The 16,513-nt window shown below is 36.6% G+C and overlaps 1 protein-coding gene across 1 annotated transcript; it reads left to right on the plus strand.

Annotated features, from left to right (window-relative positions):
• Positions 1–811: 811 nt before the first annotated feature.
• LOC123536924 (BET1 homolog) lies at positions 812–14,735 on the plus strand. The gene is made up of 4 exons (XM_045320431.2): positions 812–969; positions 2,528–2,646; positions 3,278–3,334; positions 3,963–14,735. The coding sequence occupies exons 1-4, from the start codon at positions 951–953 to the stop codon at positions 4,116–4,118; spliced, it is 351 nt and encodes a 116-aa protein (XP_045176366.1). The 5' UTR covers positions 812–950; the 3' UTR covers positions 4,119–14,735.
• The last annotated feature ends 1,778 nt before the right edge of the window (positions 14,736–16,513 follow it).

Here is a 16,513-nt window from a genome sequence, read left to right on the forward strand (position 1 = left end):
AATACAGAATCAGTTACAAACCGATTAAAACGTCAGATTTCTGTACGAATACCATAATCCCCCGCGCAATGCTAATCTGAAATAGCCAGGCCTTTCCCAAAAGAAATGTGTAGCTCGGGTTTAAACCTTGGTATTGAATGCATATAGTACATGAAACATTGTCTTATTAATCTGAAAGATTGTTCAATCACCAAACATAGAACAAATAACCTACAAACTAATGAAGGTTTAAACATACACAACTGATAACGCGTTCCAGTCAGCTATATTGTCCCATGTTGTAGAATAGGTAATAGAAATCTAGATCTACAGTAACTTAACTATAAATCATTCTCTTCTACGCAGGTATCTAGTAATTGATAATAAATTGTAATTAGGTATAACAAAATTGCAATCTTCTGCAAAACTTCATAAATAATGACTTTCCATATACCACTGTATCCAGTGGGTCAAATTACTATGTAACGCCATAATTTATTTTTTCTAACACATTCAAGCTTTTTGGTTAAGGATACTGAATGGCGTGTTTAACTTTCTTTTATTTTATTTTTCTCTCTTTTATTTATTTTTATACAGAATATCTAATGTTTTTTTGTAAATTCCATCTAGCAGCCACAAAAAAAAAAGATCTAAAATAAAGAGGGACCTCTGCGTGACGTATACATATACACTCAGCCAATCAGCGATTGCTATCTTTCACTAATTTTATACCTGGCGCGTCATAGTTCTTGGGTTGTAACAGTCGTTAATATGTAGCATTTAAAGCGTGGAAGAGTCTATATTCGATAAGACAGATCAGTGTAACAGACTGATATCTGAGCTCCGGATCCCAGGCTTTAGCCCTCGCCCTCGACAACTTTTGATGACGTCATTAAAAATTTACGCAGGAAGTGCCAGCTTGCAAGTCTTAATTTGTTGGCTTTTGTTGTAAAACGCTTTATTTTCTAAAAATGAGACGTTCGCATATGGGTAAGCATTAAGATTATTAATTAATAAGTGTTTCTCTTCGCGGAACACCTATTTGAACTGAATGATTCCGATCATGGGAATAATAAACTTAAGAAAATGAGTGAAAAGTTGGCAACGATCAGTCTCGCAAGGACTTGCGCATATAAGGATTCATTTGCAACATTGCTGATCAGTAGTATCAATGAAACATTTGTGTATTAGTGTGTTTGAAACGTCGGTAAGGTTAACATACAGCAGAATGGAAGAAAACGAGAATCAGAGCAGCCAGTTTATTATTGATATAATCAATGGACAATGAAACAGGAGGTCTCAAATGAAGATAGATTTTAAGGCAAACTTTTCAATCACAGCTGTGAAGCCAAACAGAAACAGAATCAAGCGCAAAAGTGCATGACTTGCTTGAAAACAAATTTGACTGCCCTGTGTGTGAAAAACACTTCAATGACCATGGAAGATTTATTAGGCATCTGACTTGCTTCCATAAAGAATATACCTATGATAAAAAAGTTAAGTGTCCAATATGTCATGGAACTTTCCGTGACTATGGTAAATTTAATCGTCATCTTGCTATACATACAGGAAACAAGGATTTTGAGTGTGATATATGTCATAGGAAATTTAGTCGTAAAGACCATCTTACAAAACACAAAACAGTCCATGCACCAAGCAGTGAAAGGAGATATAAGTGCCCTCATTGCAACAAAGGCTTTGTAGAGAACAACATTTTACAGCGTCACCTTAATTCACACACCGGCCATAAGCCTTACAAATGTGGAATATGTGGAAAGGGATTTTTTGCTGATAATACATTAAAGCAGCATTTGGCCACTCATTCAAATGAAAGGCCATTTCTGTGTCCTGAGTGTGGCAGATCATTTCGGAGAAATGGAACACTGAAGCATCATATGAGGACACATACGCAAGAGAAACCATATGAATGTCATGTCTGTCAGACAAAGTTCACTACAAAACAGACTCTTGTATGCCATGCTCGTATACACACAGGCGAAATGCCGTATCAATGTTCAAAGTGCAAACGTGAGTTCATGAGAAGAGATGTGTATAAATATCATATTAATAGGAAAACAGACTGCAGGCTTGATGTTGAAAAGGGAAAAACTAAGAAAATCAAAAGTGAAAGTGAAGATCAGGAAAAGGAAACAACTGTTGACTTAATGGATATTCCATTAATGGATTTAAAAGAAATTCTTAAAAATGAAAACGTGGAATTTTAGTATCAATGTTTTTGACATTCCTTTTTACTTGCTTATTAGTGGATGAATATTACATAATCATGAATTTTCCTAGTGTGAACTTGGCATCTGTGATATCCATGTACAACTTGGATTTTAAATTTTAAGACTGATATACATAGGTTAACAGTGTTCTACCTTTTACACAGAACTTTACATGTTTTTTTCCCCCAAATTTTAAGTCTTTTTGTTAAGTTTATAATTTGAACATCACAAGTAGTATTTTAAGTGTGAACTTGTAAAAATAAAGTTGTCAGAACAACTTGTTGTGTAAAGGACTGAAAGACTATTATGTCTTGTTTCAGCCCAGGATATGGGCTACCCACCACAACCACAGGGTTATCAGCACTCTCAGGACATGGTTGAACACGAAAATGATAGAGCAGAAAATATGTTATCAACAAAAGTGCGGGCACTCAAATCTGTAAGTCAAATTATGTACATTTTAGGGTTTTTTTAAAACAATATTGTATTACTCAAACTTGTTTCTGTTTAAATACATGTACAAAGCACAAATTTATGCAAGAGTTTGATTTTCGCTAAATATGCCAGGTAAGTCACCTCACAAGCATTAATCCTTGTGTAATTCTTCCCATCATCATATTACAAATGTTTATCGTTACAACATACAATGTTCATACTTTCAGGAGATGGAATTTTAAATGGCCATATGACTGCAAATGTTGTACTTACTGAGTTACTCAGTTTAGTTAAGGTTTACAATGTAGTTCATTTTCATGATGCATCAGGGGTTTGACATAGTCCAGTCAGAAACTTCAAACAGGAACCTCAGTAGACCTCTGGTTAAGGCTTTGGCATTCAAACTTCTCCCAACATTTAGGGACCTTTCATTAATGATTTGATACTCATTTTACTAGTTCACAGTCACTAGATTAGTAGATCTAAGTAGATCTTAAACATCAGTTGAATTATCCTGTATTTATTCAAATTTTATTGTAAAATATTCCTTGAGACCTTAACGGATATATATTTTCTTAATTAGTTGCTTTAAAAAATGTTTGGTAATATTCCTGTTTTATTTTTATTTTTTTCAGTTAACAATAGATATTGGAAATGAAGTCAGGGACCAAAATAAAATGCTGAAAGGAATGGTATGTAACTATTTGAATAAATATCTGGCATGTCACATGCTGCAGCTGAAATACTAGACATTTATAGTCAGATTCTAGAACAGTAACAATAGTACGGTAATTATAGTTGTTGTATAACTTGACATATTAAATATATGACTGTCACTGTGCTGTATGCATGTATTAAAGTATGGGCATCTGTTACATAAGTAAATTTAACTGCTCAGTAGAGTTTATGATATTTGACCATTTTCCACAGTATTTCTTTTACACAATGTGCTGACAATCAGTATTCCTGAATTGTGTACTGGTCAGTACTCACTACTTGCTTGTAAATCAAGAGGCTATGGGTAAATGACATTATGTCAAATCATGGCACCATTCGAGTCAGAACATGCCCTTTGTTTGGGGATCTCTCAAACTTGTGTTTCATAGTTTTGTGCTCTAGTGATAATGAACAGTCCATTAAGTCTTGGCAAGACTTGTAAAATCTAATGATGTTGAGCAGTTCATTAAGTCTAATCTTAAAGAATTTGATAATTTCAAACAAAGTACTTCTAGTATTGCTTTAGTAGTATATGTCGCAACATGTAAATTCTTTATCATATCACAGGAAATTAATGCTGCATTAACTTCTTTTTTTTTGAAGGATGATGATTTTGACTCCTCAGGAGGTCTTCTACAAGCCAGTATGAATAGACTTAAAGCTATTACACGTATGGGTGGTTACAAACAAATGTGGTACTTACTTCTCTTCTGCCTATTTGTGTTCTTTGTATGCTGGCTGATAATCCGATCTAGATGATACTAAATATAGAATACATGTACACAGACAGTGCGATGTTCAGCATTTGGGATTGCGCAATACATGGAAGCCGATACGGTGATACTTGATTGGGAGCAGGGACTTAACATAGCTTTACAAGAAAGTGTTTAATGTCTTATTCAACTGGCTTAATTATGTTGAAATTAGATGTTTATCTGAACGCTAATTTTTATTTTACAGAATTTACCAAGCTGTCTCTACTTATTATATAATGTTTAATATGGTGTGCAATATGTTTAAAATGCAGACAACAGTATGCATCAAGAAAATTTTAAGGAAGTTTTCGTAATATTTTTTGATTTGGTTTAATAGATAGTTGTATGAATGCATTCCAGGGATTTTACAAACTGAATATAATTAATAAAGTGCTGAGCTTCTGTGTGCCATTGTACACCTGTCAGTAGTCACATGCCTGAAATAAAAACATTGTATTTTCAATAAGAGTATGAGTTTCAAAATCATATTTTGGTTAAAAGGGGCATTCCTCCAGATTTACAGTTTAATATCCAAATTTTCAAACTGAATATGAACATGATGATTTATAATAATCATATGAGCCGCACCATGACAAAACCAACATAGTGCGTTTGCAACTAGCATGGATCCAGACCTGTTCGCTTTCAAAGCCTGTTGCAATTAGAGAAACTGTTAGCGAACAGCATGGATACTGATCAGACTGCGCGGATGCGCAGGCTGGTCTGGATCCATGCTGGTCGCAAATGCACTGTGTTGGTTTTCTCATGTTGCAGCTCATATAAGTTTTTTGCCTCATGAATAACAGTAGTTAGAGTTGCCCTTGTCCGACTTTCCGTTCATGCATCCAAAATTTGTGCATGCAGTGACAGTAATAGGGGTACAGTGTTCTGTGGACACACTTCTAGTTTACAGCTTTTTGATTATTGAATAAATACTGAAACATTCTTCAATTTTATTTATATTCACAGGAAATTATTTACTTGAAAAAAAATCTGGAGGCATGTCCCTTTACTGACCAGTCTTAATTTATTGTTGATATATATTTGGAGTTTAGTAAGAATGTATTGTAATTTATGTATATACAGTAGGTAAATTACACGTATCTTTGTTTACTTTGACATTTTCTTGTAACAAGAAGTCCGATGGGATTTTAAAAACAATGTTAAGTGTTAAACTTACTTTGATTAACAAAGTTTCTTTTTTTCTGATTTGTTAAAGTTTTTCTTTTGTTATTAAAGTTATTAAAATACTGTTTCCAGGTTTATTATTGTAAATTACATTTTAATGTATTTAATTTTGTTTCTATAATACTTAAAATGGTGTAGGTTTTATTATTTGTAAATATCTTCTTTAAACATTTAGAAAGTTTTTCTGCATATAGTTGAAAGTTTCTTTTATAACTTCTGTCAGCAATCAAAATACCTAACTAATATTTTTGCCAAAAAGAGCATGTTGTAATTGTTTTTATAATATATTTACTATAATAATTTAGCTCTCAGTTTATTCTTATTTGAATCAGGAGGATTCTTTTATTTACATTGATCTACAGTTAACCGCTACCATGCTGGACACGATTGGTTCTGCCTTTGTGCCCAGTGTAGATCATCATCATGATCTGCACTGTTCGCTATTAAGTCGGTATATTTTTGGTAAGCAGTCCAGTGTTCCCACTGGCATTTAAAGTTGGGGGTGAAAACTGAGTTTTTCTTGCACTTTTGCACCCCCTCACTTAGAGATATATAACAGATGTCTCCAAAACTGGGGGTGCAAAGTACCATTCTGGGGGTGAAAACACCCCATTTGGGAGTTTCTGGGAACACTGAGCACCCCTTTCAATAGTTAATGGTACTGTCCAAAATGGAAGATGGACAGGTACATTATAGAAGTTTAGCAGGGTAATGGTTAAGATATCTGAAAAAAGGATATTTTTATTGTAGCAAGTGACCAAATTGTTTTTAGCTCACCTGTCACAAAGTGACAAGGTGAGCTTTTGTGATCGTACGGTGTCCGTCGTCCGTCCGTGCGTCCGTCCGTAAACTTTTGCTTGTGACCACTCTAGAGGTCACATTTTTCATGGGATCTTTATGAAAGTTGGTCAGAATGTTCATCTTGATGATATCTAGGTCAAGTTCGAAACTGGGTCACGTGCCATCAAAAACCAGGTCAGTAGGTCTAAAAATAGAAAAACCTTGTGACCTCTCTAGAGGCCATATATTTCACAAGATCTTCATGAAAATTGGTCAGAATGTTTACCTTGATGATATCTAGGTCAAGTTCGAAACTGGGTCATGTGCCATCAAAAACTAGGTCAGTAGGTCAAATAATAGAAAAACCTTGTGACCTCTCTAAAGGCCATATTTTTCATGGGATCTGTATGAAAGTTGGTCTGAATGTTCATCTTGATGATATCTAGGTCAAGTTCGAAACAGGGTCACGTGTGGTCAAAAACTAGGTCAGTAGGGCTAAAAATAGAAAAACCTTGTGACCTCTCTAGAGGCCATATATTTCACGAGATCTTCATGAAAATTGGTCAGAATGTTCATCTTGATGATATCTAGGTCAAGTTCGAAAGTGGGTCACGTGCCATCAAAAACTAGGTCAGTAGGTCAAATAATAGAAAAACCTTGTGACCTCTCTAGAGGCCATATTTTTCATGGGATCTGTATGAAAGTTGGTCAGAATGTTCATCTTGATGATATCTAGGTCAAGTTCGAAAGTGGGTCACGTGCCATCAAAAACTAGGTCAGTAGGTCAAATAATAGAAAAACCTTGTGACCTCTCTAAAGGCCATATTTTTCATGGGATCTGTATGAAAATTGGTCTGAATGTTCATCTTGATGATATCTAGGTCAACTTCGAAACAGGGTCATTTGCGGTCAAAAACTAGGTCAGTAGGTCTAAAAGTAGAGAAACCTTGTGACCTCTCTAGAAGCCATACTTGTGAATGGATCTCCATAAAAATTGGTCAGAATGTTCACCTTGATGATATCTAGGTCAAGTTTGAAACTGGGTCATGTGCCTTAAAAAACTAGGTCAGTAGGTCAAATAATAAAAAAACCTTGTGACCTCTCTAGAGGCCATACTTTTCATGGGATCTGTATGAAAGTTGGTCTGAATGTTCATCTTGATGATATCTAGGTCAAGTTTGAAACTGGGTCAATTGCTATCAAAAACTAGGTCAGTAGGTCTAAAATTATTTAAATCTTTTGACCTCTCTAGAGGCCATATTTTTCAATGGATCTTCATGAAAATTGATCTGAATATTCACCTTGATGATATCTAGGTCAGTTTCGAAACTGGGTCACGTGCGGTCAAAAACTAGGCCAGTAGGTATAAAAATAGAAAAACCTTGTGACCTCTCTAGAGGCCATATTTTTCATGAGATCTTCATGAAAATTAGTGAGAATGTTCACCTTGATGATATCTATGTAAAGTTCAAAACAGGGTCACGTACCTTCGAAAACTAGGTCAATAGGTCAAATAATAGAAAAACCTTGTGACCTCTCTAGAGACCATATTTTTCAATGGATCTTCATGAAAATTGGTCAGAATTTTTATCTTGATAATATCTAGGTCAAGTTCAAAACTGGGTCACATGAGCTCAAAAACTAGGTCACTATGTCAAATAATAGAAAAAAAGAAGTCATACTCAAAACTGGGTCATGTGGGAAGAGGTGAGCGATTCAGGACCATCATGGTCCTCTTGTTTGTTTTTGTTGGGTGTAACACCACCTCAGATCCCACTCTGCACAGTATTTCATCACTGGCGGGCACTTTGGGTAGTACCACTAACCTTAACATAAGCCCGGCTACATGGCTTCCTCAAATAAAAAATACAATGCCCCTCTCGAGGCTTTAACCAACAATGTTGAGGGGCAGGTGATTCAAAGTCAGTGGCCTTAACCACTCAGCCATGGAGGCCTCTGCAACTGACTTAGGGTAAAGATGTGAAGTAAAAGGTGTCGAGGCAGTATTTGAGGAGGGGATGGGGGCAAAGTTTGGCCCCAAATTGCTGTACATTTGTACAATTCCAATTTTAATTAGTATGTGTTTTCCCAATTTCAAAACTAAAATTCCCAAAGGTTTTGTTTTATTTTGATATTTTTCAAGCCACAAATGAATCTGTGAAACAAACATTTGAAGTAAAAAGCAGTATTCTAATTTAACATGTCACTGAACAATTTATTCCAAAACAAAATATTAATAAAAAATAACTCTTTTTTGACAGTTCCCAATTAGGGCGTTTTACGACACATTTTTTAGCTCACCTGTCACAAAGTGACAAGGTGAGCTTTTGTGATCGCGCAGCGTCCGTCGTCCGTCCGTCCGTCAGTCCGTAAACTTTTGCTTGTGACCACTCTAGAGGTCACATTTTTCATGGGATCTTTATGAAAATTGGTCAGAATGTTCACCTTGATGATATCTAGGTCAAGTTCGAATCTGGGTCACGTGCGGTCAAAAACTAGGTCAGTAGGTCTAAAAATAGAAAAACCTTGTGACCTCTCTAGAGGCCATATATTTCATAAGATCTTCATGAAAATTGGTCAGAATGTTCACCTTGATGATATCTAGGTCAAGTTCGAAACTGGGTCACGTGCGGTCAAAAACTAGGTCAGTAGGTCAAATAATAGAAAAACCTTGTGACCTCTCTAGAGGCCATATTTTTCATGGGATCTGTATGAAAGTTGGTCTGAATGTTCATCTTGATGATATCTAGGCCAAGTTCGAAACTGGGTCACATGCGGTCAAAAACTAGGTCAGTAGGTCTAAAAATAGAAAAACCTTGTGACCTCTCTAGAGGCCATACTTATGAATGGATCTTCATAAAAGTTGGTCAGAATGTTCATCTTGATGATATCTAGATCAAGTTCGAAACTGGGTCACGTGCAGTCTAAAAGTAGGTCAGTAGGTCAAATAATGAAAAAACCTTGTGACCTCTCTATAGGCCATATTTTTCATTTGATCTGTATGAAAGTTGGTCTGAATGTTTATCTTGATGATATATAGGTCAAGTTTGAAACTGGGTCACGTGCGGTCAAAAACTAGGTCAGTAGGTCTAAAAATAGAAAAACCTTGTGACCTCTCTAGAGGCCATATATTTCACAAGATGTTCATGAAAATTGGTCAGAATGTTCACCTTGATGATATCTAGGTCAAGTTTGAAACTGGGTCATGTGCTTTCAAAAACTAGGTCAGTAGGTCAGATAATAGAAAAACCTTGTGACCTCTCTAAAGGCCATATTTTTCATGGGATCTGTATGAAAGTTGGTCTGAATGTTCATCTTGATTATATCTAGGGCAAGTTCGAAAGTGGGTCACATGCGGTCAAAAACTAGGTCAGTAGGTCTAAAAATAGAAAAACCTTGTGACCTCTATAGAGGCCATACTTATGAATGGATCTTCATAAAAGTTGGTCAGAATGTTCATCTTGATGATATCTAGATCAAGTTCGAAACTGGGTCACGTGCCATCTAAAAGTAGGTCAGTAGGTCAAATAATGAAAAAACCTTGTGACCTCTCTAGAGGCCATATTTTTCATTTGATCTGTATGAAAGTTGGTCTGAATGTTTATCTTGATGATATATAGGTCAAGTTTGAAACTGGGTCAACTGCGATCAAAAACTAGGTCAGTAGGTCTTAAAATAGAAAAACCTTGTGACCTCTCTAGAGGCCATGCCCTTGAATGGATCTTCATGAAAATTGGTCAGAATGTTCACCTTGATGATATCTAGTTAAATTTTGAAACTGGGTCACGTGCCATCTAAAACTAGGTCAGTAGGTCAAATAATAAAAAAACCTTGTGACCTCTCTGGAGGCCATACTTTTCATGGGATCTGTATGAAAGTTTGTCTGAATGTTCATCTTGATGATTTCTAGGTCAGGTTCGAAACTGGGTCAACTGCGGTCAAAAGCTAGGTCAGTAGGTCTAAAATTAGAAAAATCTTTTGACCTCTCTAGAGGCCATATTTTTCAATGGATCTTCATGAAAATTGGTTTGAATGTTCATCTTGATGATATCTAGGTCAGTTTCGAAACTGGGTCACGTGCGGTCAAAAACTAGGCCAGTAGGAATAAAAACAGAAAAACCTTGTGACCTCTCTAGAGGCCATATTTTTCATGAGATCTTTATGAAAATTAGTGAGAATGTTCACCTTGATGATATCTAGGTCAAGTTCAAAACAGGGTCATGTATCTTCGAAAACTAGGTCAATAGGTCAAATAATAGAAAAACTTTGTGACCTCTCTAGAGGTCATATTTTTCAATGGATCTTCATGAAAATTGGTCAGAATTATCTAGGTCAAGTTCAAAACTGGGTCACATGAGCTCAAAAACTAGATCAGTATGTCAAATAATAGAAAAAACGACGTCATACTCAAAACTGGGTCATGTGGGAACAGGTGAGCGATTCAGGACCATCATGGTCCTCTTGTATTATTATGTGAACGCGTGGCGGGTGAGCAGGTGGGCGGCAGTCGGTGTCCAAAAGCATTTCCGCTCTCTTAAGTCCAACAGTTTTTTTTCCGATCTTCACCAAACTTGCTGACAATGTTTGTGGGCGTTATATCTTGGCCAAGTTCGATAACCATCCAAATCGCCCCAGGCACTCTTGGATTATGGCCCTTGAATTACTCGAAATCTGCGAAATTAGCCTTGTCCATTCAGTCTTGATCCGATTGTCAATTTCATCCCACATGGAACCTCACAAATACCTTGATTCCTTCTTACTTTTTTGGGGGGTTAACTAGGTATACAACATCAACATTATTACCTTTATGAAATGTTACTGAATATTTAGACAGGCGTATTTTGTGACAGTCTGGCACTCTTGTTCTCAATTGTAAAGGCCCCAGCCACATACCCAAATCAGTGGAAAAAAAGCACTGCAATATTAGACATGAAGCAATTGAAAAATATCAGTCTTTAAACTTATTTCAGTAGATTCATCTGTTAAATCTATATCTGGAAAAAAAATAGGAAATTATTGAAAAATGTAATAAAATTGACATCTGTTTGCCTAAATTTACCTATATAACTTGTATAAGTTTTTTTTTTTCAAAATTAGCTGAATTTGAAAGCTACTTATATACATAGTTAAGGAAATACTGTGTTTAAGTAGTGCCCCTGACTATTACCGGTATATAAACATTCTTTTCAACTTATGTAAAAAAAAAAAAAATTGTTCCTATCAAATTGTGTTGGTGCGCCGTAAAACCCAGATAAATAAATAAATAAATTTAATAATACCTTCCATGAATATTTGACAGTGTATCAAGTGCTCAGAGAATATTCCTCTAAATAATCAGTCCTAGAATTTTGGTTTGGAATAATTCCATAACATAACCTGAATCAAAGTGACCACCTTTAAGTGACCAAGAAGTATTAGGATATTCAGTGTATTCAAGGTAGTACTTGGATATTACATAAATATGTATGCATGCCATTTTGTGTTACCACATTTTTTTTATGTAATATATAAAAAGCAATATTTTGAATCCTTAAAAACTATATACATTTTGAAAGCACATTTATTACATACTCATTTTAAAACTCCGTTAAGTTTCAATGGAACCTGAAACGTCAATATTTTTCCATATTGACGTTCAAATTTCCTATCTCGGGTGTGTGACGTCATTTGTGATGCCAGTTTCATGTATTGCGTCGTGTTTAAAAATTCTTTAACGGCAATATTTTTAACTTCACTAAGGCTTAATAACAAATTTGAATCATTTATATGATTTTAAGTGTAGATGCCTATGTAATAAAAAATTATTAGATTTGCATCGAGAAATATGCACTTGTTCTTTCGCAGAATAATATTGCTCTCCTAAAGTCACACAGTATTTCCGCTGCAGAACTCAGGCATATTTCTTGGTACAGATCTAATATTTTGGCCCCCCCCCCCCCCCAAAAAGGGAGGCATATTAGTTTCCAACTGTCCGTCCATTCGTTCGTTAGTTAGTTAGTTAGTCACAATATTAACTTTTTGCATGAAGGCACTTTACTCGCGAACCACTGCACCCAGGACCTTCAAACTTCACAAGCTGATAGTACTTATTGAGTATACCACCCCTACTGACTGGGGTCACCAGGTCAAAGGTCAAGGTCACAGGGGCCAACGTTAACTTTTTGCATGAAGGCACTTACTCGCGAACCATTGCACCCAGGACCTTCAAACTTCACATACTGATAGTACTTATTGAGTACACCACCCCTACTGACTTTGGGGTCACCAACTGAAAGGTCAAGGTCACAGGGGCCAACGTTAACTTTTTGCATGAAGGCAAATTAGTCGCGGACCACTGCACCCAGGACCTTCAGACTTCATGTGGTGATAGTACTTATTGAGTACACCACCCCTACTGACTTTGGGGTCACCAGGTCAAAGGTCAAGGTCACAGGGGCCAACGTTAACTTTTTGCATGAAGGCACTTTACTCGCGAACCACTGCACCCAGGACCTTCAAACTTCATATGCTGATAGTACTTATTGAGTACACCACTCCTACTGACTTTGGGGTCAAAGGTCAAGGTCACAGGGGCCAACATTAACTTTTTGCATGAAGGCACTTTACTCGTGAATCACTTCACCTAGGACCTTCAAACTTTACATGCTGATAGTACTTTATGAGTACACAAACCCTACTGACTTTGGGGTCACCAGGTCAAAGGTCAAGGTCACGGGGGCCAACGTTAACTTTTTGCATGAAGGCACTTTACATGCAAACCACTTCACCCAGGACCTTCAAACTTCACATGCTGATAGTACTAATTGAGTACACCACCTACTGACTTTGGGGTCACCAGGTAAAAGGTCAAGGTGCTGCGGGGGCATTTGTCACCATTAGTGACAGCTCTTGTTTTTATTACATAATTATGCATCTACATGATGGCGTGTGCATCCGTCGGTCCGTCCATCATAATTCGTGTCCGGAGCATAGCTTTAAATTCATTTTAGTTATTGACTTCAAAGATATAGGTAGATGGGGATGAGATGATGTACAGAGTGCTTAAATCAAAGTCACCAATTGAGCTAAAAGGTCAAAATTGGCCATCATATTTCTTGTCCGGGGCATATGTTGATGTGTAGAGCTTTTGAACCAGCTCTTTAGGTCAAAGGTCAAGGTCACAAATTGAGCTCAAAGGTCAAATGTTTCTGTCATATTTAGTGTCCAGAGCATAACTGGATAACCATTCAAGGTATTAACTACAAATTTTGGATGTAGTTAGGTTGTGATGAGACCATGTGCAGAGTGCATGAACCAGGGTCGTAGGTCAAAGGTCAAGTTAACACAGCAAGGTCAAATCTGCCCATCATATTTCTTGTCCAGAGCGCAACTTAAAAAGTCATTAAACTTATTGATAGAATTCAGAAAAAGGGCTTTATTATTGAACAATCAGATAAAATTCAATAAAAGAGAGAACTTGTTGGCTATAGGGGAGGAGGCCGAAAATTACGTTTACTTAGTATATATCAGCGAAAATCAGAATTTATCAGGAATAGTCAGGGAATTTTTTTTCCTCTTCTTGTCTAACCCTGAAAAAAATAACAGGTAACACTGTTTTGTCATGGAAAATAATGAAACCATTTTCCATTTGATCTTTATAAAAAAAAATATCAGTATATGTTTATGTCTGAAATATGTGTCAAATTAAAACTAAGTTATCTGAGCTCTTTAAGTGGTAAAAATGTTTCTCTTCATAGTTCTTTTGTCGAATGAATTTTAATACAGGATATTACACAAGTATGACTTTCATATTGAATTTATTAAACAAGTTGAATGAGGTAATGAAATTAGAGGCTCTGGCGAGTATTTATGTCTCCCATCACACAGTGGTGTGGGAGACATATTGATTTACTCCAGTCTGTCTGTGTGTCTGTTACAAAGATTGTCCTCACTCAAGTCAAACATTTCTCATCCGATTTTCACCAAACTTAAACTAAATGTGTTTGACAATGAGACCTCGGCCAAGTTCGACCCTTGAATTACCGAAAAATCAGCCTTTTTACTCTTGTCCGCTCTCTAAGTTGAACATTTCTCATCTGATCTTCACCAAACTTGAACAAAATGTGTTTGACCATAAGACCTCCGCCAAGTTCGATAACTAGCCAAATCCGCCCAGGCACTTTTGAATTATGGTCCTTGAATTACTGATTGGATCGACTCATCCAGACCATCTAATTGGATCCACTCGTCAAAACCATCTAGAGAAACTAAACATTTTTCATAGGGGCAGTTGTGGGAGACATGCGCTTTTCTCAAAAGCATCTCTAGTTTATCAATATTATTCAACGAGTTTAATAAATTCATTGTGGAAAGACACAAGTGTAATATTCTTTTTATCACAATGACATGTAACTTTTCCTGCATAAAGATCAAAATTCCTTCTTTCTTTACCTTTTATAGACCAAGTTACATTGACAGAAGTCTCCTATACTTAAAACGGGGTCAACATCAAAGCTTTATTACACTAGTATACTACCAAATTTATGAAATGGCCTTATATCACTCCCGCAAAGTCAAACATGTGATAAAAAATATTAGATCTATTTTGTGCTTTTTGAAGAATGATGGTGCATATTATTGTTTGAAATGTAAAGAATAAATTCATTAAGATAAATTATTTGTGTTTTTTATTGTTTTATGTCAAATAAACCAACATTTGAATATTACTTACCATTTGAGCTTCTAGCATAATATTTTTTTGAATAAAACAAGAGCTGTCTCCATAGGATGACACATGCCCCCGATGGCACTTTAAATGAATAGTTATGGCCGATGTTGGAGTTTAGGACCTTTGACCTACGGAGCTGGGTCTTGCGCGCGACACGTAGTCTTACTGTGTCAGACATTCATGCGTAGTTATTTTAAAATCCATGCATGAATGACAAAAATATGGACCGGACATGCCCATCAATGCACTATCATGAAAAATGACCTTTAACGTCTAAGTGTGACCTTGACCTTTGAGCTACAGACCTGGGTCTTGAGCGCGACACATCGTCTTACTGTGGTACACATTCATGCCAAGTTATTTGAAAATCCATCCATCGATGACAAAGATGTGGACCGGACACGCCCATCATTGCACTATCCTTTAATGTCTAAGTGTGACCTTGACCTTTGAGCTACGGACCTGGGTCTTGCGCACGACACGTCGTCTTACTGTGGTACACAATCATGCCAAATTATTTGAAAATCCATCCATTGGTGACAAAGATATGGACCGGACACGCCCATCAATGCACTATCCTTTAATGTTTAAGTGTGACCTTGACCTTTGAGCTACGGACCTGGGTCTTGCGCACGACACGTCGTCTTACTGTGGTTCACATTTATATCAAGTTATTTAAAAATCCATCCATCGATGACAAAGATATGGACCCGACACGCCCATCAATGCACTATCCTTTAATGTCTAAGTGTGACCTTGACCTTTGAGCTACGGACCTGGGTCTTGCGCACGACACGTCGTCTTACTGTGGTACACATTCATGCCAAGTTATTTGAAAATTCATCCATCGATGACAAAGATATGGACCGGACACGAAAAATGCGGACAGACCGACAGACAGACAGACGGTTCAAAAACTATATGCCTTCCTTCGGGGGCATAAAAGGAAGATTATTTATACAGTATTTCAATCTCATATGGTGTAAGGCTACCAAAAATGTGCTGCTTGATTTTTGACTGTTATATATCTTCAGACTGAATTGACACTTGATCCTTAAAAAAAATTTTAGGTAAAACTTACTGGGGGCTCTGTAATAATCGTTTTCATGCAGTTCATAGTTAGTTATTGCAACTGAAAAGTTTTTCTAAAACCTTAGTAATCAAATTGTTGTACATGACTAGACACTTGTTCCTTGCCTACCTTTAGCGGAGAAAGTATACATTTGTCCAAGCATGTGCCAGGGATTTTCCTAGGGAAACCTTGACTTAAATAGCGTTCACTTAGGTGACGTGTTAAACTATATTCATAATGCCAGGAAATACCCAGATCTTTTTGTCACCACGATTTTTATATGCCCAAAGGGACATATTATGTTATGACGCCAGCGTCCGTCTGTCCATCAGTCCATTAGCAATTTCATGTCAGCTCTGTAACTCTTGAACTCCTGGAAGGAGTTCGAAGAAACTTAAAACAAATGTTCACCACATTGAGATGATGTGCAGAGCGCATGTTTCGGATGGATCCCTTCAAGGTCAAGGTCACACTTAGAGGTCAAAGGTCATATGACTTTGTTTCATGTCTGCTCTGAAACTCTTGAACTGCTTGAAGGATTTAAAAAAACTTAGCACAAATGTTCACCATATCGAGACGACATGCAGAGTGCATGTTTCGGATGGCTCGCTTCAAGATCAAGGTCACACTTAGGGGTCAAAGGTCATACCTT

Source organism: Mercenaria mercenaria, chromosome 17 (assembly GCF_021730395.1).
Source record: "Mercenaria mercenaria strain notata chromosome 17, MADL_Memer_1, whole genome shotgun sequence".
Lineage (NCBI taxonomy): Eukaryota > Metazoa > Mollusca > Bivalvia > Venerida > Veneridae > Mercenaria > Mercenaria mercenaria.

Bases quoted from the DNA above. Each gene is read 5' to 3' on its own strand.
- LOC123536924 (XM_045320431.2), top strand. The intron at 2,647-3,277 runs GTAAGTCAAATT...TATTTTTTTCAG, and splicing joins AAGTGCGGGCACTCAAATCT to TTAACAATAGATATTGGAAA. The intron at 3,335-3,962 runs GTATGTAACTAT...TTTTTTTTGAAG, and splicing joins ATAAAATGCTGAAAGGAATG to GATGATGATTTTGACTCCTC.